Source organism: Pelophylax lessonae (assembly GCF_965119305.1).
Source record: "Pelophylax lessonae genome assembly, chromosome: 12".
Lineage (NCBI taxonomy): Eukaryota > Metazoa > Chordata > Amphibia > Anura > Ranidae > Pelophylax > Pelophylax lessonae.
Genome location: NC_138779.1, coordinates 53,593,409 through 53,619,653, shown reverse-complemented (window position 1 = coordinate 53,619,653; position 26,245 = coordinate 53,593,409). Strand labels below are relative to the sequence as shown.

The 26,245-nt window shown below is 44.0% G+C and overlaps 1 protein-coding gene across 2 annotated transcripts in view; it reads left to right on the top strand.

The window, feature by feature from the left end:
* The window catches only part of LOC309567977 (glucose-6-phosphate exchanger SLC37A2-like), a 100,368-nt gene that overhangs the window by 56,551 nt on the left and 17,572 nt on the right, over window positions 1-26,245 (top strand). For both annotated transcript variants that reach the window (XM_082273533.1, XM_082273534.1), the window contains exons 6-14: window positions 537-613; window positions 3,384-3,550; window positions 5,276-5,316; window positions 5,723-5,884; window positions 10,260-10,350; window positions 13,300-13,362; window positions 16,595-16,680; window positions 18,108-18,156; window positions 19,442-19,515. In XM_082273533.1, the coding sequence (XP_082129659.1) occupies window positions 537-613; window positions 3,384-3,550; window positions 5,276-5,316; window positions 5,723-5,884; window positions 10,260-10,350; window positions 13,300-13,362; window positions 16,595-16,680; window positions 18,108-18,156; window positions 19,442-19,515 (810 nt within the window). The remainder of the gene's footprint in view (window positions 1-536; window positions 614-3,383; window positions 3,551-5,275; window positions 5,317-5,722; window positions 5,885-10,259; window positions 10,351-13,299; window positions 13,363-16,594; window positions 16,681-18,107; window positions 18,157-19,441; window positions 19,516-26,245) is intronic.

Here is a 26,245-nt window from a genome sequence, read left to right as displayed (position 1 = left end):
CGGACCCTTTTTCAATCCGGACCATGGCCACCCTGGACATTTGTGAACCGACTCCATTGAGAGCTGGTCACACATGTCTGTCATGTGAATTGGATGTGGGGAAACCCGCATCCAATTAGCTTATGTTTGAACCTGGCCTAAAAGCTCCCATTTTCATAGTCCTTTGCACTTTCCTGTTTAAGCACGTGTACTTTGTACTTTTAATTGAGACAAGTACACACTAGAGGGATATGCTTTGTTCATATTTCATGTCTGAGGTTTGCAACCACTTTACTTTTAACTTGAACCAGAAAAAAACATAAAGCTCATTCCTTATACCGTATTGAGTGCCAAGAGTATCTACTATAAATCCTTACAACCCTGTGACAGAATCAAATTAATTAAACTCTGTCCTATTGGTGTTAGGAAAATTACAGGACTTTCTATGAAAAATAGTCAAAAATGTTGGCTAAACCTTCTTTTATTTAATTCTGTCTATTTGTGATGCTTCCTTATGATGGGTCAGCTCACTAATCATGTTTTTTTTTTTTTTGTAGATATTAAATGGCCTGGTTCAGACTACAGGATGGCCGTCTGTGGTAGCCTGCATGGGGAATTGGTTTGGTAAAGGAAAGTAAGTTATTAATAGAGCTGTGTCTGTTTCCTTAGTGTATCTTCAGAGGTTAAAGATCTTCTTGTACAATATAGAGGAACCAGCAGATCATAGTGCGCCATTAGTCTGTTTTATGTGTCAGTGTGCCTTAGGGACCTCTGAGTGTCGGTGTATCTTTGGGACTTTTGAGCTTTGTGTGTCATTGAGACCCCCCCAAATATGAGTGTGTCTTTGGGACACCAGAATATTACGTGTCATTGAACCCCTTGAGTGTCAGTGCCATTGGGACTCCTGAGTATCAGGGTGTCAATGTGTTCTTATTTGAAACCCGTGTTACTGTGTCAATAAAATCTCTGAGTGTTGGTGTAGCATTGGGACCTTTGAGGGTTATTGAGACCCCTCAAATATGAATGTGTCATTGGGCAGGGCTTAAAATGTAAAGTCTTGAGCTACTAGGCAGGCCTTAAAAGTTATTCCCCACCAGTTTCCCCACCCAACCCCTACCCTGTCTCGCCCATAATTCCTCCCCTAAACACTCCCTCGTAAATTATCTCACTGTTAAATATTTTATGCAGAATTAACCACTTAAGGCCTGGAAGGTTTTACCCCCTTAATGACCAGGCCATTTTTTTCGATACAGCTCTACGTTACTTTAACTGACAATTGCGCGGTCGTGCGACACTGTACCCAAAAAAATTTATGTCCTTTTTTTTCCCCACAAGTGGATCTTTCTTTTGGCTGTATTTGATCACCTCTGCGGTTTATATTTTTTGCGCTATAAAAAAAAAACAAAAAAAAAAAACGAAAATTCTTAAAAAAATACAACAATTTTTTTAGGGGATTTGTCATTTTTATTTATTTGTTTATTCTTTTTACTAGTAATCGGGGCGATCAGCGATTTTTAGCGGGACTGCGACATTGTGGCGGACAGATCGGGCATCTAAATGACACTTTTGAGGGGACCAGTGACATTACTACATTAATCAGTGCTAAAAATATGCACGGTTACTGTACTAATGACACTGGCAGGGAAGGGGTTAACACCAGGGGCGATCAAAGGGTTAAGTGTGTCCCTAGGGGATGCTTTCTAACTGTGTGGGGGATGGACTGACTAGATGAACATAGAGATCTGTGTTCCTAAATAGCAGGAACACAGGATCCTTGTTCTCATTTGTGACAGAACGGCGGTCTGCCTTGTTTACATAAGCAAGCCACCGTCCTGTCTCTATGTGGAGCGATCGCGGGTGGCCGGCGCGCCCCAACTGGCTATTACATGAAAAGATGTACAGGTATGTCGTTTTGCGTAATCAAGCCGACCTGCCACAATAAAAGTGCGGTGGTGGCTGGTTGGCAAGAGGTTAAGTTACAAAAATAAATATTAACAACAGCGACTTTAACAATATTACCATAAAGCATATTTCATTGATCTGACTGTGATAAATAAAATAAGGATAAAATATGGTTGACTACTATAGGCACTGTACACATCAATACTACCTTGTTAAAATATTTTAATGCTATATTAAATATAGCCTTAACCATTGCCCGCCCTATAGGCAATTGACGACGGGAAGGTGGTTGCATTATTCTGACCCGCCGTCATATGAGTTAATTTGGTAAATTTTGGCAACTCCCACCCAATCCCCCTCCCTGCCCCGCCCCCACCTTATCTAGTTCTTTACCGACTCCCCCTGTGTGCCAGGCTCTGCTAAGAGAATGATGAGCGGAGGCTGGGAGGAGAATCTGTTCCCTTTCAACCCTGCATGCCGGCAGCGCCTGCTCCCCCTCTGATGCTGCTCCACAGTTTTCCTCAATGTATTTCCACTCACCTAATGCGAATAGGCAAGTGGAAATTTTGAAGGCTGATTGGGACACCAGAATCTTGTGTGTCATTGGGACCCCCAAGTGTCAGTGTGTCATTGGGACCCCCAAGTGTCAGTGTGTCATTGGGACCCCCAAGTGTCAGTGTGTCATTGGGACCCCCAAGTGTCATTGGGACCCCCAAGTGTCAGTGTGTCATTGGGACCCCCAAGTGTCGGTGTGTCATTGGCAGGGGCAGACTGGCAACTTTCGGCCCAGGGGACAAGTACAAACCAGAGGCCCATGGTGCAGCGACTCAGCCCCACTCCCTCTCTCCCAATCCTCCTCCTGACCCCCCATTCCAAGCTGAAGCCCTGCTCCAGATACTCTCTACTTACCGGCTGAATCAGGGTTTCTGACCTGGCTAGCAGGGGATGGTTGGGGGGAGCTGGGACAGCTCGGTTGGGGCTGGCTGGGGCAGAAGAGTCTCCAGTGGGGCATGGAACCAGCCTCTGTTCAGACACAGTTTACACCATCCATGCTGGGGGGGTAGGCCTGCACTCTGTCCTTGTCTTCAACCCGCACTCAGAAATCCTTTAGGGCATGTCTGTAGCAGATGCGGTGCAGCCTTTTTATGGGGCATCAGAGTGGCCCAGGGGGCAATTGTCCCCCTGGCTCAGTCCTCCCCTGGTCATTGGGACCCCCACCCCCAAGTGTCGGTGTGTCAATAGTCTGGGACCCCCCTCCCGCCCTCTGTGTGTCAGTGAGACCTCATTTTGAGAACACAAAAAGAAAAATAAATCCGAGGATGCCTCATAAAATATACATCAAATCCATGTCTGTTTCACCATTCCACATGTGATTTAACCATGCTTTTATTAAAGCTACTTAGTTGTGTCTCTGTTTATCTATGTTGGAAGGATGGAAATAAATTGTGAACTTCTCTATTGATACAATCTAATTGGCATATTTTACTTTGTTCCACTCACAGGCGAGGGTTCATCATGGGGATCTGGAACTCTCACACAGCTGTCGGCAACATATTGGGCTCTCTAATCGCTGGGGTTTTTGTCTCCTCTGCCTGGGGCTTGTCCTTCATCGTACCTGGAATTATAATCGGTGCCATGGGAATTATATGCTTCTTCTTCCTCATTGAGTGTAAGTCCCTAGTATATTTGTTCTGGCATATTTGTGCCAGTGGCGTAACTAGAACCTTCAGGGCCCCAATGCAAGAAACCATGAAGGGCTCTGACCGGGGGGCCTTCCCTCTGAAGCTGATTGCAGAACACCAGGGCCCGGTTGCAAGTGCGACTTTTGTGACCCTGGTAGTTCTACCGCTGGTGTCAGTCGTTTTTTAATTTTTGTAATTTTTTTTATCTTTTTTTTTTTTTTTTTTTTTTTTATTGTGTGTTTGTTTTTTTGTTACAATTTATCTTTTGCAATTTTTTTTTTTTTTTTTTAGGAGCCCTGTTGGGGGGCTTTGGGGAGATATCAGTGGTCTAAAAAGACCTCTGATGTTTTACCTTTGAGACACAGAAAGCTGATAAAGTACACAGCACTCAAACTCCTTCTCTGCTGCCTCAGCTACACTGAATGAATGGACAGTAATAGCTCTGTACAGGTTCCCGTTCATTCACAAACTGAAGCATAGTAAACAAAATTTACTATGTTTCAGTTTTATAAATGGACAGAGTCAGTGATGGGTACAGATCACTGACTTTCCATTCAGAAAAGGAAGAGGCTGGTAAATGGGACCCTTCCCAGCTCTCCATCCTGACAGATCCCCCGCAGCAGCCGGCAGGAGAGGGAAGGGGGAACCTGGCAGAGCTGCGGGAAGGAGGGGGGGGGGGCAGAAGAGAGCACAGGGGGCTGGAAAGGAGCACAGGGGTGCTGGAGAGCACACAGGGGGCAGCAGAAAGAAGCTGAATAGGAGGAGCGGCGGGGGTGGCTGCATATAGAGGAACCAATCTCTCAATTTTTCTCCTGCAGCCACTGAATGCCCCCTTCGCCTCTCCATCCTGAAGGAGGAAAATGGAGAGATCGGTTCCTCTATATGCAGCCGCCCCCGCCTCTTCTCCTATCCAGATGTACAGGGGGGCTGCACGGGCCCCCTGGAGCATGGGGCTGGGTCACACTTGCAACCTCAACTTTTGTGTTGGTGGAACAGTGTTCTGTGTAATTAGTTGTTTTTTGTCTGCTGAACTGCAGTCATTTGGTAATTGTATCCTAGAGTGCGGGCCATAAAGTATTTCCTGACCGAAGGTATCTACAGAAGTGCAGCCTTTACCAGCTGAGGCATTGTTCAATTTATCATTTAACAATAATAATAATAAAACACTTCTCCCCCTGGGGACTCAAAGCACTTCTTAAGCTGGTGTTGGAATCTTTGAAGAAAAGGGTTTGTCAGGTGTTGCTATAGCCTGGATTTATAGGTGTGTCCTGAGTCTGCAGAGAAGTTCTTCCTGGACAATGGATGGCAGTGAGCTCCATGTGGTGTGTGCTACAAGACAGAATGCATGAGATCCAGGAGATTTCAGGACAATTCTGGGCACGAGTAATTTTTCTTTTAATTTGTAATTTTTCTCTTTTCGTTGAGGAGCAGAAGGCACATGTGGGTGTATGGGTGACCAGATGTTCTGTCAAACAGGGTGAGGCAAGTTATTTAGAGTTTTGTGGGTAGGCTGACTTTTGAAGGCTATCCTCCATAAAATTGGAACCCAGTGTAAGGGGCCTGGAATTGGGGTGATGTAGCCGTGACGGAGCTGGTGGGTGAACACATGATTGCTTTTTTGTTGGTATATCTGTCCTGATAAATCATGTCGGGTCATAGCTGTTTCTTGAATTTATCTCATCCAAATGGTCTTATTTATGCTTTCTCTGCAGATCCCGAAGATATAGGCTGTACCCCTCCGGATCAGAACAATGTGAGTCCTTTAATTACCATAAAAAATACCTCTCTGAAAATCCTTGTACAGAAGCTGCCCTAGACAGGTATTTAGGACAATGAGATAACAACATTGACACTGTATTTATGGCCGGATCGGTAGTCGTTTTTTCTTGTACCTAATAAAAATGACCTTATCCTTAAAATAAAAAAAAGTAAAATAATGCAACTGCTGCATCTAGTAAGGAGTAGAGGGCTGCAATATAGACAACATAGAAAATATATTTTTGTTCTATGGTTTAGTTATCCTTTAGTATCCAGAGATTATAAATCACCAATCAGTGTTTGTTTCATTTTCTTTAGAAAAACTATGCCATGGTTTGGACATACACACACAGCTGTCAGGGAGAAAACTGACCCAATGCCATTATGTTTTACCATTTCAGGAAGAAGCGAAAGATGAGTTGGAGAACATTCAGGCCATGAACAGCAGCACAGAGAACATAGTTAAGAGACAGTCCGGAGCCGACCTCGAGGAGTCTGGGAATCCTCAAGAGCCTGTTGAACACCCACAGGCCATTAGCTTTTTGGGGGCGCTTAGGATACCGGTAAGCGGGCATTGCCAAAGAAATTGGGGTTCTCCGATGGATGGTTGATGGGGCCTTGTGAGGGTCTTCTGCTTCTCATTTAGCCGGATGCTGGTACCTCAGGATGAAAACTTTTGCGTGTGTGCATTGAAGAGTGCCTTAATTGAAGAGTCATGCACATCAAAAATTTGGTTCCAGACTTTTTTCATGGTTATAAAAGGGATAAAGCCAATCTATTTCTTCTAAATCTTAAAGTAGTTGTTAAGCCACTTTTTTTTTTTTTTTTATAGTTCCCTCTATTAGAAAACATTACGCTCCCTAGTGGATCTCCTTTATAAAAATGTGGTATAATACCTTATTTACGAGCAGTGTTCGGCACTCACGTAACTGCCCGCTGGTCTCTCCCGATCTGATAGCTGCAGGGGAAGTTGCTGGGTAACCCCCCCATGCTGACGTCAGCCCGGATAATGAGACAGGCAGGCACATGAGCGGCACTCGTAAATAAGGTATTATCATAGGCGTGCGCACGGGGTGTGCCGGGTGTGCCTGGGCACACCCTAATCACCCTGTGTCTGTTAGTGTAGGGCCTGCTGTCTCCCGAGATCTCCATCTTTGGCACTGAGGGTAGTGAGATACTCGGTGGAGAGGCGGCTGTGCTGTTGGCTCCAGCAGATAGTGCGGCTTACCAGAGCCGTTCAGTGTGTGTGACACTGTCAGGTAATGTTACTGCTTGCAGGGGAAAGACCAGCTGTCAGAACTCAGGGGTGATGTCGGGGATGGGCGGGACCGAACAGCTATCAAACACCAGCCAATGGGATGGGGTCTGGGCGGCTGCTTCATTTATGTGGCTCCGCCCCTTTCTTAAGCAGCCCAATCATTGGCTGGTGTTTGACAGTTGCTCGATCCCACCCACCCCCGACATCACCGCAAGCAGCTACTACAGGAGTCAGGACAGTGTCACACACACAGTGGGGTACCAATGGGGGGGGGGCGCACTAGGGGAATCAGCCAGCGTCCTCTGAGAGATCCTGTATGGCAGTGTGAAGGCAGCTGCAGTGGCAGTTCCTTCAATCCGTGCTGCAAGCGGGGGGCGGAGCCTCGGCGGGAAGAAAGGGGGGCGGAGCCTCGGCGGGAAGAATGGGGCGGGGCCTCGGCGGGAAGAAGGTGAGTGCCCATTGCTCAAGGGTGTGTGTTCTGTGCTGGATAGGAGGGGGATGGGGAACCTGCATATAGAGGGATTCATCTTTCTCTATTCTTCCTGCAGCTGCTGAATAACTGATTCTCCTCCTCTCCCTCCTGCAGGAAGAATAGGGAAAGATCAATTCATCTATATGCAGCTGCCCCATCCCCCTCCTATACAACTTCCTTTGCTGCCCCCCCGATGCTCTTCAGCTCCCCACAGTGCTTTTCATCTCCCTCCCCCTATTCTCCCTGTCCCCCCCCAGTGCTCTCCACCCCCCTGGTTTTCCCTGCTCGCCCCCCCAGTCCTCTCCACCCCCTGCGCCTTCCAACCCCCCTACAATGCTTTCCAAACCCCCTCTTAATTCTCTCCTGTCCCCCCCCCCCCACCGTGCCCTTCACCTCCTCCAGTGCTCTCTGCTTCCCCTGTGCTCTCCGGCCCCCCTAGTGCTCTTCTATCATGTCCTCAGTCTCTGAGCATCTCCTGTATCATGTCTGCAGTCTCTGACCATCTCTTGTATCATGTCTGCAGTCTCTGACCATCTCTTGTATCATGTCTGCAGTCTCTGACCATCTCTTGTATCATGTCTGCAGTCTCTGACCATCTCCTGTATCATGTCTGCAGTCTCTGACCATCTCCTGTATCATGTCTGTAGTCTCTGACCATCTCCTGTATCATGTCTGCAGTCTCTGACCATCTCCTGTATCACGTCCTCAGTCTCTGATCATCTACTGTATTATGTCTGCAGTCTCTGACCATCTCCTGTATCATGTCTGCAGTCTCTGACCATCTCCTGTATCATGTCTGCAGTCTCTGACCATCTCCTGTATCATGTCTGCAGTCTCTGACCATCTCCTGTATCACGCCTGCCGTCTCTGACCATCTCTTGTATCATGTCTGCAGTCTCTGACCATCTCCTGTACCATGTCTGCAGTCTCTGACCATCTCCTGTATCACATCTGCAGTCTCTGACCATCTCCTGTATCACATCTGCAGTCTCTGACCATCTCCTGTATCATGTCCTCAGTCTCTGACCATCTCCTGTATCATGTCCTCAGTCTCTGACCATCTCCTGTATCATGTCTGCAGTCTCTGACCATCTCCTGTATCATGTCTGCAGTCTCTGACCATCTCCTGTATCATGTCTGCAGTCTCTGACCATCTCTTGTATCATGTCTGCAGTCTCTGACCATCTCTTGTATCATGTCTGCAGTCTCTGACCATCTCCTGTATCACATCTGCAGTCTCTGACCATCTCCTGTATCACATCTGCAGTCTCTGACCATCTCCTGTATCATGTCCTCAGTCTCTGACCATCTCCTGTATCATGTCCTCAGTCTCTGACCATCTCCTGTATCATGTCTGCAGTCTCTGACCATCTCCTGTATCATGTCCTCAGTCTCTGACCATCTCCTGTATCATGTCCTCAGTCTCTGACCATCTCCTGTATCATGTCTGCAGTCTCTGACCATCTCCTGTATCATGTCTGCAGTCTCTGACCATCTACTGTATCATGTCTGCAGTCTCTGACCATCTCCTGTATCATGTCTGCAGTCTGACCGTCTCATGCCAAGGTTCGCCATCACTGCTCTATCTATATATATATATATATATATATATATATATATATATATATATATATATATATATAATATACACGCATGTGTGTTTGAGCTTTGGGGTGCACACCCTAATGCAATAGGCTGCGCACGCCTATGGGTATTATACAGCATATTTTTATAAATGACAGCCACTGGGTAGCTTTAATATTATATAACAGAGGAACTTATAGAAAGCACAAACAGTTTTTTTTTTTTTTTTTTTTACAGCAGGAGGGGAGGATCGGGGAGCTGAAAGGCAGGGAAGGCTGAGGAGGACACAGACAGAGAGCAGGGCTGCAGCTGATGGAAGCATGTAAACTGACCATGGTGTCAGGGCTCAGCAGCCATGATATACCGTGGTCAGTTTTCATAGGTGAGGGTATAGCCAGGCAGGTTCAGCCAGGTGTTACAGGGGGTCAAATTACACAGCACAATGCTTTTATTGTAAAGGAAATGGATCTAATTTTTTTTCTTTTTTTTTTTTTTTTTTTTTTTAGGGTAGCAATTTTAGCAAACACTTTTTAAGGCATTTTCCCATGAACATACATTATTCAATGAATATGTACAGATTGTATGGGGTAATGTAGAGAGTAAAGGCGCCTCCCTTTAAATGAACTCAGTGTATATAGTGAAGCTGCCTTCGAATTTAAGTGTAGTGGACTTAAATGAAGATGAAGAAAAATATTGAGGCGCTAACACAGAAGTGACGTGTATCAGTGCAAAAGAAATATAAATATAGAAGAAATAAACCTATATCAATTATTACCAGTGCATAAAGCAAATGTGAATGTATGATGAACAAAATGGTAGAAGTACTTGTGCAATAATCTTCCTAAAGTCAATAGTGCTGGTGCTGCAGGTGGGCGTACCAACTAATACAGCCAAAAAATATCAATAATAGGGAGCGGAGTGCTTCATGCAAAAATCTCCAAAACAAGATTGGGGATACAAATTGTACCAGATGTGTAAAAAAGTGCTTAAACACACATATAAATGTACATAAGTGACACATAATAAAATATAAGAAAGTCCATATAAAATTGTGCAAAAATTCCAGGTGAAATGGTGACAAATCTTGTGTATTTTCTCAGTGCTTCTTCTCTCGGTGGAATATAGAAGTGACGTAAAAAAAATGCCTGATCCTTCACCAGTGAGCTGAGGTCACTTACCAGAAGCACTAAGGCCTCTGGGGACCTATAGTGCAGGTAGAGCTATTTACTCTTTGCACTGATACACGTCACTTCTGGTGATATTTATTACAATATATTGAGTTTACCTTTTTTTTGTGACCAGTTGTTATACTCATGTGTTAGCGCCTCAATATTTTTTTTATGTACAGATAGTACTTATTCTGCACCCTGCATCCCCTCCCATGCTTAAAAGCAGAAATACTGAGCGAAGATTCTGTCTCACCAGCGAAGATTCTGTCTCACCAGCGAAGATTCTATCTCACCAGTCACATGACTAAAGAACCATGCTAAAATCCTAACATTTTTATACTAAAACTTTGATGGAATCAAACAACAAGGGGAGCTTGTGTGTGAATGGGCCCCAAAACCTCTACTCTGTACATTGTTTGTCTGACTCTGATCAGAGGCAACTTTTTTCTTTTTAGGGCGTGATGGAATTCTCGCTGTGTCTGCTGTTCGCAAAGCTTGTCAGTTACACCTTTCTCTACTGGCTCCCCCTCTATATATCGAATGTTGGTAAGATCCCATGCAGTGTAATTGGAGGGCCTGGGCCATTCAGGGATGCAAAGGGGTTAGAAATAACAAATGGAATCTTTTTCCTCCCTGAGATTTTATGCCATTCAAAGTATTCACAGTGCTTCACTTTTTCCACATTTTATGTTACAGCCTTATTCCAGAATGGATTCAATTCATTATTTACCTCAAAACTCTACAAATAATACTCCATAATGACAACCTGAAAGAAGTTTGTTTGAAATCTTTGCAAATGTAATAAAAATTAAAAAATCCCATGTACATAAGTATTCACAGCTTTTGCCATGACACTCAAAATTGAACTTGGTGTATCCTCTTTCCACTGATCATCCTTGAGATGTTTCTACAATTTGATTGGAGTCCACCTGTGGTAAATTCAGTTGATTGGACATAATTTGGAAAGGCACACACCTGTCTATATAAGGTCCCACAGTTAACAGAGCATGTCAGAGCACAAACCAAGCCATGAAGTCCAAGGAATTGTCTGTAGACTTCTGAGACAGGATTGTACCAAGGCATAGATCTGGGGAAGGGTAACAAACAGTTCTGCAGCATTGAAGGTCCCAATGAGCACAGTGGCCTCAAACATCCCTAAATGGAAGAAATTTGGAACCACCAGGACTTTCCTAGATCGGGCCGCCAAACCAAACTGAGCGATTTGGCGGAGAAGGGCCTTAGTCAGGGAGGTGACCAAGAACCCAAACGTCCCTGCATTTCTACGTGGAGAGAGGAGAACCTTCCAGAAGAACAACCATCTCTGCAGCACTCCACCAATCAGGCCTGTATGGTAGATTGGCCAGATGGAAGCCACTCCTTAATAAAAGGCACATGACAGCTAGGGTTGCCACCTCATCCCTTTAAACCAGGACACATATTAATTACATAGGTTCTGAGGCTAATAAAATGAACGTAAGGCACTAAGTGATTTTGGTTACCACCTTAATCAACCACCGAACCTGTGTAATTAATGTGTGTCCTGGTTTAAAGGAATGAGGTGGCAACCCTAATGACAGCCCACCTGAAGTTTGCCCAAAGGCACCTGAAGGACTCTCAAATCATGGTCTGATGAAACCTAGATTGAACTCTTGGGCCTGAATGGCTAGTGTCATGTCTGGAGGAAACCAGGCACCGCTCATCACCTGGCCAATACCATCCCTACAGTGAGGCATGGTGGTGGCAGCATCATGCTGTAGGGGTGTTTTTCAGTGGCAGGAACTGGGAGACTAGTCCAGCTTGAAGGAAAGATGAACCCTGCAATATACAGATATATCCTTGATGAAAACCTGCTTCAAAGCGCTCTGGACCTCAGACTGGGGCAAAGGTTCATCTTCAACAGGACAACGACCCTAAGCACACAGCCAAGATCACAAAACAGTGGCTACAGGACAACTATGTGAATGTCCTTAAGTGGCCCAGTCAGAGCCCAGACTCAAACCCAATTGAACATCTCTAAAGAGAATTCTGAAAATGGCTGTGCACCGACGCACCCCATCAAACCTGATGGAGCTTGAGAGGTCCTGCAAAGAAGAATGGGAGAAACTGCCAAAATAGGTGTGCCAAGCTTGTAGCATCATACCAAAAAGACTCGCGGCTGTAATTGGTGCCAAAGGTGCTTCAACAAAGTATTGAGCAAAGGCTGTAAATACTTATGTACATGGGATTTTTTTTCGTTTTTTATTTTTAATACATTTGGAAAGATTTGAAACAAACTTCTTTCACCTTGTCATTATGGGGTATTGTTTGTAGAATTTTGAGGAAAATAATTAATTGAATCTTTTTTGGAATAAGGCTGTAACATAAAATGTGGAAAAAATGAAGCGCTGTGAATACTTTCTGGATGCACTGTAAACACTGAATATGCTGCTTTCTTGGCTGTCATGCTGATATCTTGACTTCGGTGCTTTGGAAACCATTGACCCAGAACAAGTATTAGAGATGATGAATTCAGACACTTTTCTGACTATTTATAGCATGCTTGTTTTAAGTCCATGATTAAAAGTACTAAAGTCAGACAAAAGCCAGGAAACTAGCATTTTTAAAGGAGGCCAGCAGTGTCATCCCCAATACTTCCCTCATGACAAGAGTCACTTTGCGTTTCTACAGGACTCCAATCGTGAGGACTTTCCCAGTAGTTTGTCTCTGCCCCTCTTACAAAACATAGAAGTGTCAGACTCTCACAGCTGGATTCCCTAGTTTATTTCTTAGTGGATTCCCTAGTTATTTCTAGATTTTTAATAATTCTTCAATAGATCTGAGTCAGGTTTAATGGTTTCCATCTTCTTCCATTGTTATCAATTTAGTCTTCTTTCATCCATGGGTAGCCTTATAATACGTATTGCTCCTGACCATTTTATCTTTCACTTTGTGCCATAAATAATAAAAATGTAAAAACTCCAAAAATCCCAGTAGATGGTTTAGAAACAATTATGCAACCTCTTTGGTGGTTTGCCTTGGAACTGCTTCTGCCCTCCTCATTCAGCAAGGATGCTGAATGCATTTTCTGATGTACAAACAGCCACTAGAGGGAGCGCGCACAAATCTGTATATGAAATAATACAATAGATTATGACAGAGCGTGCACTTAAGAGCCGGTTCACACTACCACGACTCAAAGTCGCCCCGACTTTGGGCGACTTTGAAGTCGCCCATGCAGCACGACTTCATCGCGGCTTGCAAACGACTCCTCATAATAGAAGTCAATGCAAGTCGCTCCGACTTTGTCCAAAAGTAGTGCAGGAACCTTTTTCTAAGTCGGAGCGACTTGAGTCGCTCTGATTAGAACGGTTCCATTGCACAGCATAGAGCGCTATTTGTCAGGCGACCAAGTCGCCTGACATGTCGGAGTAGCGTGAACCGGCTCTAAATATCAGAGTTACAAAAATAAAAACATTATTTATATATTTTAACATTTTTGTTTCCTTTGCATTCTAGCTCACTTTGATCCCAAAAAAGCTGGAGACATGTCTACTCTGTTTGATGCTGGCGGAATTATAGGTAAGGCCTTTCAGATCCTTTGTTTCAGTTACAATAAATATCGCTACCCTACCCCCAAATCATTAACACTAAACCCAGCTACAACAAAAAAAAAAAGTAACATATTGCAGCTTGCCAGTTCTTAGATGAGGTTGCTGCATTCCTTTTTTTAGTTCTTTCAGGCTTTTTTTTTCTTATTCTCTACCGGTTGATCCTCCAATAACAAATTTTTTGTCCTAAGGGGACAACACTCACTTCCTTTCTTATTTGTGGAGCAGCAGCTTTGTCACCCCATGGGTCTATACAACAGCTCCTTCTCTTCTTTTTTCCAAAACATAGAGGGAAGGTGTTCTGTAGTCCTTTAGCAATAGCATAAAAAAATATAACAGATAGGAGTGCACCACAGTTTATCAGCTCACAAGATTTCTGCCAGGATCAACAGGTATTTTTTTAGAACTTAACAGATATAACAAAAAAATGTCACTGATATACTTTAAAAAAAAAACAACCGGAGCAAATAAGAGAACTTTTTTTTTTTTTTTTTTTCTTTTCTTAATTTTTTTATTTTATGGATTTTACTAAATATGAAAGAAAAAAACAGCACTTGCAAAGAATACCAACTCTCCTATATAACTGTTACAGAATAGTATATAAATAAATACGTGTAAAAAGAAATTATTCCATATATAAAGTGCCCAAGTGCTGGTAAATGTGATATTCTCAAATATTAATTCTATTTAAAAAAATCCAATGTAATGTGCAAAGACAGTCCCATACAAGTGCAGATGAGTGCTGGTGATACTACAATCAAAAAAGTCAAAAATAATAATATTAAGCGCAAAATGGGTGTAAAGTGACAATTGTGCAATTAAATCTATTACCTTTTCACCAAAAAAGTTCATATGCATCAAAGTGCCTATAATCCGTGCAAATCACATAATAGTACAAATGTGCATTAATCATATGTAATCACATATGAATGTGCAAATATACATAATCACAGGTGCATATACCAACAATATGAAAATAAATTAAAATAAATAAAAAATATTGAGAAAATATCAAAGTCCCAAACAGTTCAAAGTTGTAAGCAAGTGGCCAGTAAAAGTGCACAAAAGTGCTTCTTAGTATGCAGATCAGTGCAATCCGTGCCACAATAAGGTGCAATCTTGTGAAGATGCACTCCCTAAGGATGTTCCACTTACCAGACTGTCAGGACCCCCTAGCAGTACTGCATGTGGGTCAAACACGCTAAGTCCAGTGTGGAATGAGCTCTGTGTCCTTTAGGCTAGTTGGAAAGCGATCTCCCCCAGATATGCCAGTAGGATAAAAACCATAGGGAAGGAAACTCACAAAGCATAATCCCGTTTGGATAGTTTATTGTGTATAATAAATAAGATAACACTCACATTTTTGTGGATAAAAATTGCTAAAGTGCTGTGATATTCCAATATCCAGTGCAAGGTGTCTCTGAACTCCCTCAAGAACCTCACTCACCAGAAATGGACCCTCCAGCCAGGGTCAAATAGACTTAAAACTGATGTAAAATTAGTTACGAACTGCAGGACGGGTGACCCCTTCACTTTTATCAAATTCCTCCAAGCTGTTGGTGTATGGCTGTATCCCTTACAGTGGTTATTTGCTCAAAAGGAATGAAAAACTTGCATGGTGAAACCAGTAATATTAAACATTTATTGAGAAGCAGAAATCTACTTACAAACGTAATAAAAGAGCTGCATATCACTATCGCCGCCTGACAGTGGTAGGTTCTGGGAACGCTGTGTGCTGCGTTCCATGGTCTCCAGGAAGTGACGCGTCAATGGCTCTCGCACCGGAAATATGTTGACGCGTTTCGCCCTCCCACTTGGATTTTACTACTTACAGATATAAGAAAAGATATCATCAATGTATATTAAATCTCAGCCCAGGTTGTAGTTTTTAAAGTGAGCCTGATTTAACATAATGTATTCAATGCATAAGAAAAACATTCATATAATGGAATGACAATGACTGATTTATAAAGACTCCAAAAAAATATGCTAAAATATGGAGTATGAGGCCAACTGCTATGGGTTTTTTGATGAAAAAATCAAAAAAACCTCAATTGAGTCTATGAATTGTTCTTAAGGAAAAAAAAAGAAATATGAGGGTTAATTAAATGAAATCAGAGAAGTTAATTAAGCCCTTCGTGTTGTGCTAATGGGCAACCCTATGTGCGACAAAGTAGCGTATGGAGCATTTTGTGCGTTTTTTTTTACCGCATGACAAAACGTGTGTTTCCTAGCCACTTTTGGGGTGCCATTTAACAATATATATGGCACCACAGGCATGAAGCGCGCTTTTTGCGTATTCTGGGAACATGCATAGAAACCTGAGTTTCTCCTGACCCTCCGACTGGACTGTGCTGATTGGCCCTGTGCCGATCACATGCACCCTCCCAAGAAAAAAAAAAACTCTCTAGCAATACGCACCAAACCGAGCATGTGCAAAGTGCCCCCAAGGCACTGTGGAAAAAGGGGAGGATCAGAGAAGACAGGATCAAACAGCCTTTTTACACAATGCAGAGGATTAACCCCTTAGGTTCCACAGTGAGTATTCCAAGCATGCTTTACTGCATGTCCTGAATGTGCATGTGATTTTACGGTTTTGGGTTTAGTAACACTTTAGGAAATCTATTGATGAGTGGGTGACATACGAAGGTCAGACGGGTGTTTACCAACGATTGATGTGATTGCATACTGAGCAATTAGTTATCAGGTGGGTATCTAGTTGTTCAGACCGTATACTACCTAGCAAAGTATGAGGGTGGCTGCATGGTCGTACTTTGGTAGACAATCTGAGCCAGTTGGGGAAGGAGCCCTGCACCAGGAATCCCTCTTGGCCAGAACCAGGAAGATACCTAACTAGAAGACGGGAGATGAAGAAAAGAGGTGGGCAGAGGTTAAGAAGAGGGAGCTGGTGGAGGATAGAGGGATGGTGTCGGAAAGGGGTTTTGGGGAAATGGATCTGGACCAACACAGGCACCACCATGCTGAGTTCTGTATCCCTGTGTCTGGATGGGTATTGATCCACAGAGACCCATTGAAGTCCCCAGGAAAATAATGCAATATCCATGGAATCCAAACCATTTTGAAGTTGTTGAATGGCAGACAATTTTTCATTGATGAGATATCATGTCAGTTTTCCTAATTGTTGAAATACCAGACCACCAGATTATTGCCATGTTTTAATCAATGTGTGAATTGTGTTCTAGGTGGGATTGTTGCAGGAGCAATATCCGATTACACTGGGGGACGAGCTATTACCTGCGCTGTCATGCTGATATTAACTGCCCCCATGGTGAGTGTGCAATATCTGATCAATAATCCTATAAAGCTGTAATATATTCTGCTTGCCTTTCCGATTTTTGTCCCTTCCCCCTTCATCAACATGCTAATGGAAAATGTTTTTATTATGTACTAAAGATTAATAAAGAAGGCTCTCCCTATACGTGGCACATTCTGAATGATAGATTATGAAATGTTATGTACCATATGATAGACCCAGTGACATCGTTGTTGGGTCTCTGAGCTTTTCCATGCAATTCACAGATCACAGTTGGTGGGAGGAGCCTCAGTATGTTTCTCAAGAGTCCTCAGCTCTGATTCAATTCGTGGGCTGCTTCTTGGCAGGAGTTATGAAAATATTAAAATGTCTTGATGAGTCGATGTCAGTCTGGAGAAGTGGGAATTCCCAGACAGGCTGCATTCGCATGCACACCGCCCTAGGTAATGCCCACATGTGATGCTGAGCCTCCATGATTAAAAGCACTGAAATCCAATGAATGAAAGGGGTAGACCAGGGACAGTGAGGCTGGGGTTGAAAGGGCTAGATCCAGTCATAAAATGAAGCAGGCTGTATCTTAATTGCTAATACAAATTTTGAGAAGCTCAGTGTGCAGTGAAATCAGAGTAAGCAATTTCAGTACAGGAGAGGAGACTGTACAACTGTGCAAACCTAAAGAGGAGGCTGGAGTTCAAAATTGAATTTGTTTCAAGTTTTCCTAAACTCAAGAACTAAAATGTAATTTTGTGCAGTTTCCCTTCTTTATTTTTACATGATCATCCTGCCAGTAACATGTTCACTCACTGTATCATATCTATGGAGGAGCAGCATTTAAACCCTAGGACACGTTTCCAAAAACCCTCCCTCTCTCCTTATCTCCCTAATATTGGGGGAGGTGTTCTGTAGTCCTCAGAGATAGCTGGGAAAATGTATCTGGAGAGTGGCACAGGCAGACTGTACAGAAAATAAACTCTCTGGATTTCTGGAGGGATTATCTGGTAATTTGTTTGCACTCATTGAACAGATATAATAAAACACTTTCAATCATAATTTAACAGACCAAAGGTGATTGTACAATCAGATTGTAATAACAATGGACATTACAGTCTAATAGTACAATCTCTTTTAGATCCACCAACAAAGTGCAAAGGCCTGAACTACTGAATCGATTATTTAGGTTGGTCATCACAACACATATTTTTGATAGATCTAAAAGAGATTACATAGGGATTGTGCAATGACATTGAAATGTGCAAAGCCATCTTTGAAGAATTTTCATTTTATTTTGTGAAAAATTCAGTACCAGAAATTTAAAGTGATTTGGGTATCAAAATTTACCAAACCCTTCAGTTTACAAAGATAATTGAATTTTGAATAAATCTTGGATTTAGGATGTTAGGCATACTGTTTTTTAATCCCTCTCTCCTCCTCTGCTCTCCCAGCTGTTCTTATATAACCAGTTTGGCCAGACAGGACTTTCCACCACGATTGGTGAGTGGCTATCTTCTTTGTGTTGGTCCTACATTTCCTCTTCTCTGTTCCTTGCGACATTGTATCATTGGTTATATGTTATCTCTGTTCCTTGTTACATTTTATCAGTGGTTGTAGCTCTCCTCTGTTCTTTTGTTACATTGTATGATTGATTATATGTTATCTCTGTTCCTTGTTACATTTTATCAGTGGTTGTAGCTCTCCTCTGTTCTTACATTGTATGAGTGGTTATATGTTCTCTCTGTTCCTTGCTACATTGTACTGTTGGACTTATCTCCTCTCTGTTCCTTGCTACATCATATCAGTGGTCGTATCTTCTCTGTTCTTCTTTACATTGTATTATTGGTCTTATCTCCTCTCTATTCCTCGTTACATTGTATTACTGTTCTAATCTCCTCTCTGTTCCTTGTTTCATTATATCAATGGCCATATCTTCTCTCTATTCCTTGTTACATTGTATCATTGGTCTTAGGTCTCTTCTTTTCCTTGTTACATTGTATCATTGGTTAAATCTCCTCTCTGTTCCTCATTATATTGTATCATTGCTCTTGTCTTCTCTCTTCCTTGTTACCTTGTATCATTGGTCATATCTCTTCTATGTTCCTTGCTACATTATATCAGTGATTGTATCTTCTCTCTATTCCTCTTTACATTGTATTATTGGTCTTAGTCTTTCTCTGTTCCTTGTTACATTGTATCATTGGTCGTATCTCTTATCTGTTCCTTGCTACATTATATCAGTGGTTGTATCTTCTCTCTATTCCTCTTTACATCGTATCATTGGTCTGGTCTTTTCTCTCTTCCTCCTTACCTTGAATTATTGGTCATATCTCTATTCTGTTCCTTCTACATTATATCAGTAATCATATCTTCTCTCTATTCCTCTTTACATTGTATTATTGGCCTTCTCTTCTCTCTGTTCCTCATTATTTTCTATCATTGGTTATATCTCTTCCCTGTTCCTTATTAAATTGTATCAATGGTCTTACCTCCTCTCTGTTCCTAGATACATTGTATCAATGGTCTTGTCTTCTCTCTGTTCCTCCTTATATTGTATCATTGGTTATATCTCCTCTTTGTTCTTTGTTACATTGTATCGTCGGTCTTCTCTCCTCTGTTCCTTTTTACTTCATATGCTGGGTCGTATCTCTTCTTTGTTCCTTGTTACCTTGTATCGTTGGTTATATCTGCTCTCTGGTTTTATCTCTTCTTTGTTTTGTGATTGGTCGTATCTCCTGTGTGTCCCTTGTTACATTGTATCATTGGTCATATCTCATCTCTGCAGCCATGTTGATTATCTGCGGGATGTTGGTGAACGGGCCGTATTCTCTCATCACCACCGCCGTATCTGCTGATCTGGTAAGATCTCTCGCTGATCCACTAACCAGTTGTGTAAAGAGGCTTTATAATGGGGACACTTGTACAGTTGTCCCCAGTCTTTTGCGTTTGTGTTTCATGAATAACAGGATGGTGATAAGACCCAAGTGTTCCACCCTTATACCAAAAACACTTCCTATTGGTCCTCATGTTGGCAGTAAGAACTGTCTGAGTTGTCCTTTAGCAGCATTTTATAGTTCCCTAGTGCCAATTGCAGAAAAAGTGTACACAGGAGGAAAGTTCCTTCAACAAAAAACAAAAACACGTTATCTGCAGCACTATTCTGCTAGATCTAATCTTTATTTATTTTCTATTCAGAAAAAGGAAACAAAAAATGAACATTCACATGGAAATTAAATTGGTGCCACAGTATCTTAAACCACAAATATTCAAACCGATTCATATATAAACCCATTATCTGATATGCTAAAGAAAACAACACTCCAGATTGCTTTTTTGTGAATAGATCGTAACCAGGTGGAGACAACACAACCCCGACCCCGCCGCATAACTGTAAATGTGGCAGCGGGGCCAGTGGCCCCCGTCCACTGTGACTGGCCATTAAATGTGCCCACAAAGTCGCCATGGAGGAGCTGCCCCAGTGAGGTGTGGATCCAACCACGCCAGGTATCAGGAGCGTATGTATTGGAGAAACCACCCTCCCTGCAAGGGTAGTTGGGTAGACATTCCCCGTTCCCACAAAGAAAGGAAGTGGATGAAGAAGCGACAAAATTCAGCATAAATAACTATAATTGGTATCAGATGTGGTTAATGGGTGATTCCCATCGTATCTGTGTCTGTGCCAGGCGAGTCAGAGGGCTCCCCTAGAAAGGAAACCAACAATGTCAGAAAATAAATAAAAATAAGAGAGTTAGGTTCTGTGGTGCGTCTGGACAGGTTGTGGAAATAAGGGGTCTGCAAGCAATGCAATATCTAAACTGGAGGTAACTGAGTGTGTCCCTGCAACATGCTGCTTCCACGGTGCCTAGATATAATCAAAGCGGTCACGTCTGCCTTTACAGGTGCCTAACCATTCCTCAGTCTCCATGATTGAGGTCACCCTCCGAACCCATTCCCCACTTCTAGGTACTTGAGCACTCTTCCAATATATCGGTATAACTTGCTTTGAGCAAGTGAGGGAGGGCGCTGCATTTTTGTATTTCGTCATGGAGATCGTGGGGACATGAAGCAAAAAGTGGGCCGGCAACAGTGGAAGGTCATTCTCTAGAATATCTTGTATATTATCCCTAATTTCTGTCCAAAAGGGTTTAATCAAGGGGCATTCCCACCATACATGCTGCAAAGAGCCCCGCTGGCCGCATTCTTCGCCAACAAAGATCAGAGGCCGAGGAGGGGTACCTGATATCATCTAGTCAGTAGCTTATAATTATTTTCTTGTGTTTTAGTTTCCAGAGAACTATTATGGGTCAGTTGATATAGATGAGACAACTGTTCCTCTGTAAACTCACACTGTAGGTCTCGCTTCCACTCCCTAATGTACCCCGGCTTGCGTTGCGGTGGAAAGCATCAACTGATACAGGGCTGAAATCATATGTGGTGTGGGTTCTGTAGCCACCCACAGGCTTTCAAATGCCATTTAAAGCAGACCTGATTTGGAGGGATTGCTTATGAGTGAGAAAAAAAGTTAAGGAGCTGGCGGTATCTCCAGAAATCTAGAGGGAAAGAACCATATCGCTCCCTTAAGGAGTCCAAGGGCTCCAAGTCACCGCCCTCATAAATTTGCCTATGCTGACAATCCCATCCGCCACCCAAGTGCCAAGCTCAGTTAGCCTTTCCCCGGAGGAAACCAAGGGAAGCCCCCGATCGGGGGCCAGGAGTGACCACGGTGGTACCAGGGAGAGGGAACTATTCAGTTTATCCCACACCTTAAGGGTGTGTATTGTTAAGGGTGAAGCCCAGTCCAAGAGGCCCCTGTCAGCTGTATTGACCCATAGGGCATAAGATAGGTTACGGCCAGCTAGTGTCTTCTCCAGGGGGATCCACAGTTTAGAAGAAGTATGGAATCCCCAATTCAGAATCCTCTGAACAGCGACCACTCTGTAGTAATTTTTAATGTCCAGAACACCAAGACCTCCCAGCCTTTTAGGTCTTTTCAATATCGGCATGGCTACTGGTGGTCTTTTGCCCCCTACCCCCCAGACATACTGTATGAACAGACTTTGAAGCTCAAGAATGAAGCGGCCAGGTAGAGAAATAGGCACCATCTGCAAGAGGAACAGAATCCTAGGAAGAACGGTCATCTAAAGTATGTTAGTTCGTTCCAGCCAAGTAAATGACGCCTTGGACCACGACTGTAGGTCAGATCGGATTTTGGTGAGTAAGGGGATATAATTGGTCATGTAAAGGGATTTGTATTGGTTAGAGAGCTGTATCCCTAGGTATGTCAGAGGTTTTTGCCCAAGTGAAGGGGAAGGATGCACGTACAGATCATTACAGGTCCGGAGGTATGGTGATTGCCAGTATCTCTGACTTCACATAGTTTATCTTGAAGTTAGACACCCGGCTAAAGGCCTTCAGTTCCTCCATCAGGTTTGGCAGCGAGACCAAGGAGTTCGGAATATGGAACAGAATATCATTCACATATGCAGAGAGCTTATGCTCCACTGAGCCCACCCTGATGCCTCCAATATTCCTCAGGGGTGATCAGCGACTCCAGGGTGCCTCTGTCCTAATGAGAGGGAGGGAAGCCCCAAAGAAGCCAGATAATTCGAAATATGGGAGAGCCTGGAGTCTTAAGTCAGTGAGGGGACAGGCAGAATCAAAGTCATCCAACACAGCATAATAGTCCCGAAATAGAGAGGCGATTTTTGAGGTATGCACTTCCGCAACTCCCCGAGGGGTTTGAACTTTATGTACCCAAGAGGAGGTGCTGTGTTTACGTAAGGCTCTCGCTAGCATCCTGACGCATTTTTTGCCATGCTCATAATCTTTACGAGCGACATACCGCATCCGTCGGTTAATTCGTCAATCAAGGAGCTTTGCGAAAAGTTCCCAGGGCACAGTAAGCTTCTGCAAGGCCTGGGGGGATCCAATGCAGTGATTGTCCAGATGACCAAACCACAACCTCCGAGTGGGAAACTATGGAAAAATAGCAGGCTGCCTAAAAAAAAAATAAGTAACTTAGCTGCAAGAGGAACATATGAAAGACAACTGTCAAACATTCAACAAATCTATACGGCCACAGGCCATAATTAAACTGCGAGATCAACCCCGAAGTCCCACCAAGAAAGGCTAGATCTCCGGGGGTGAGCAAGGTGCCCATAGTAGGGTGGTCCCCTCTGTGGGGAAGACCTATGTGGGGAACGTGGTCCGCCATGTAGGTCAGGACCAAGCTCCTACACCACCTAACATGTAAGCCTACACTTGCGTACAAACGGGCATACATCGGGGGTGTTACAGACTCAGCCTGTGACCACATCTGGGTTTCCCAGAAAAGAAAAAAAAAGGCAGATAGTTTACCGTAACCTCATGGTCATCCAGGTACTGCATCCAGGCGTTTGGGGTCACGAGGCTTCTGGAGAAGGGGGGAGGGAAAAAAGGGGGGGGGACCCCTCCAGAGGTAGTAATGGCAAGCAGCGAGTCAATAGTGTCCCCAGTCACGTGAGACAGATAATATAGACATCCATGAGCCGTTGTGGGAGCAACTGGAAAGAAGCAGGAAGAGGTGTCGCCTAGTCACCCATCAGAGGAGGTGGAGTGGTTGCAGGTGATTGCCTCTTGAGGGCCTTTTAGATCGAGCCAGTAGCCATGGAGGAATACCCGAAGGTGGGTGAATATCCAATCTGGGAAATCCACAGGACTAAGGCCTAGTTTTAAAAGAAAGTAAGTCATCCTTAGTGCGTACAATAGCGAACAGTCCATCCTTCCGAGCTTGAAGGCTGAAAGGTAATCCCCAGGTGTAGGTAACTCCTGCTTTAGTTAGCGCTTCCAGAAGAGGGCGCAGTGCCCTACGTTGCATTGGTGTGCGTCTAGAGGAATCTTAAAAAAAGAAAAGGCACGCCCCATCAAAATCATAGAAGGGCTTCTTCCGCATTTGCTGCATAATTCGCTCCTTAAAGAGGTTGTAAACCTCTTTCTCTATCGCTCATTGACAGACGTAGTCTTCTTGATTCTCAAGAGCTGGGTTATGTTGTCTCCGCAGGAGTAGGACTAGGCAGAAAGACAAAACGTTCTGGCTCCACCTTAGGGGCAGTCCCTGAGGGTATATCCTCCCTCTCTCTCTGCTACAGGGAATCAGTTTTTTTCTGTCTAGTCAGGAGTAAGGACCTAAGTTCCTTGCTGGGATCTTTTTGGTCCTGGCAAGATTTTTCTTTAGAAAAAATATTTTTTTAGGTAGTTTTTCTCCAGTGTTTTTTTCCTGTGAGATCTTCAAGCAAAAACGCCGGACTGGGCGACACTAGTGGTCACCCCAGCCGGCCTACGAGCGAGCGCAGACCATTGCATTGCGCTTGGTCGGCCGCGACACATTCAAGTAAGTATGCGGGGCCGGGCGACGGGCTGGATGTTGAGATCCAGTGGTCACCCCGGTTTTCTGCCTACGAGCGCATGCAGACCAGAGCTCCGCGCTGGGTCGGCCACGACGGAGTCCCAGTGGAGGGACTGACCTTGCGAGTTAAAAGTCTCGCTTGGACGCCAGGAACCAGAGAGTCGAGGCGTCCGGAGTGGTCCACAACCCCCCACCCCGGTGGAGAGGGTATTGTGAAGAGAGGGTGCCTGTCGGTTCGGTATGGTGAGTAAACGTTCCCTTTTTTCCTCGTTATGAGGCAGTATGAATTATGGGCCCCTCCATACATGGTCAGTATATATCTGACACTAAAAAGTCCCCCTTGTAAATACAGTATGTGTTTGTGGGAAGTGGACTTGGTTTGAGAGCTAACACTCTACCCAGCAGACTGTAGCATTACAGCAGACATAGGAGGTATAATCCTACCTTATTTGTAGTGTATCTCCTGTAGATAAATAAATCGCCACTTAGCAGAGATGCAGGTGGATGTGCTGGGAAAAACGATCTCGGCGGTCCGCCGCCATTTTGCCGTAGACCAGGTGTATGTATGTCCTCAGGTCACGCCGGCCGCCATGTTTTTGGAGTCTAATGTCTCTTGTATGGGGGCGGCCATGTTTCATGAGCCCAGCTACCTCATGGAGAGCTGGGAACGCCGGAAGGCGTACACAGGGGGCGGAGCCACGTCCTTCTACCCGGGAAAAAGCAACAGCTCCTTCCAGTCTGTAAAAGACAGACGCTGACTGCAGTTGGTTGGAAACTTCACTGCATCGGTTGGTGAGCCTTGGGGGTCCCTCTCTCTCTCTGTGGGGATCGAGAAGCAGGTACTCTGAGGGGCGCTATTGCGCTAGGGGGAGACACATAAAAAAAAAAAAAAAAAAAAACGTTTTTTTGTTTTTTCTGGCAAAGGTGTCCTGAATTAACATGGACCCTGCCCTTCATGTATCTCCTCCGGATCCCCTCGAGGGGTCTGCAGGATCCTCCAGCACCCCACTGACGATTGAATCATTGTCAGCTATTATGGAAACTTTTGTGTCCCGGGTGGAAGTGGCTTGTCAGGGACAGGGCGCAAGAAAGCGACCCCCGCCTAACCCCTTATTATCTGAAACTTCGGATTCAGACTCTGAGCCTATTTCTGCAGTTGCAGGTACCTCATCTGGGATTGGTATCTCGTGTACTGTTTCTTCAGACAGTGAGGAGGATGTTTCGGCATCAGCCATAGCCAAAGAGGAAGCGTTGGTAAACGCACTCATTGTATCTGTTCAAGAAACCTTAAGATTACAGGGTATTCCGTCGGAAATAGCTGAAACTGAAATCCCTTTTGGGACTAAAAAACGCATCAAAGTGGCGAAGGTTTTTCCATTGCCCAAATGTTTTGGCAATCCAATCAAGGAAGAATGGAGTCTGCCAAAACGCACTTTTACTATTTCTAAACGCATTAACAGGCGTTATCCGTTTGAGGAAACCCTCATTAAGAAATGGACAGAACCACCTGTGGTGGATTCACCAATTGCTAGATTGAATAAAGCCATGGTTATTCCTCTAGAAGACGCTCCGTCTTTTAAAGATCCAGTGGATCGCAAGATAGAAGCTATGTCTCGCACCATGTTTACCTTGATTGGATCAGCTTTCAGACCAATAATTGCTATTGGGCTGGTTTTGCAGGCTGTAACTGAATGGACCAAGTGGTTATGCCGGGACTTAGAAGAGGTCCCTCAGGCGGTATCAGATTTGTTGGAACAAATGATACAGGAGTTACAGTTTGTATGTGATGCGGCGTTAGACGCCACTCCATTATTGGCGCGAGCATCAGTCTCAGCGGTGGTTCTCAGGCGTACACTGTGGCTAAAAGGTTGGTTAGCCGACCAAGGTTCTAAAAAAGCATTGGCTAATATCCCCTTTTTAGGAGAGCGTCTATTTGGAGCCAACTTAGATGAGATCATTAAGGATCTCACGGGTGGAAAGAGCACCTTTTTACCACAAAATGTTAAAGGTAAAGGAACTCGTCAAAAACGAGGGCCTTCTTTTTCTGCTCACAAGAGGTTTTTTCGTCCCACGGGTGAAAAAATTAAGTCCTCCAAAGCTCCTTCAGGAGACTTCAGGGGACGTTGGTCGGGCAAGCAAAAGCCCGCCCCCTCCAGACCTGAAGATAAATCGTCCAAAGCCTGAAGGTGCGCCCCCACCCATAAC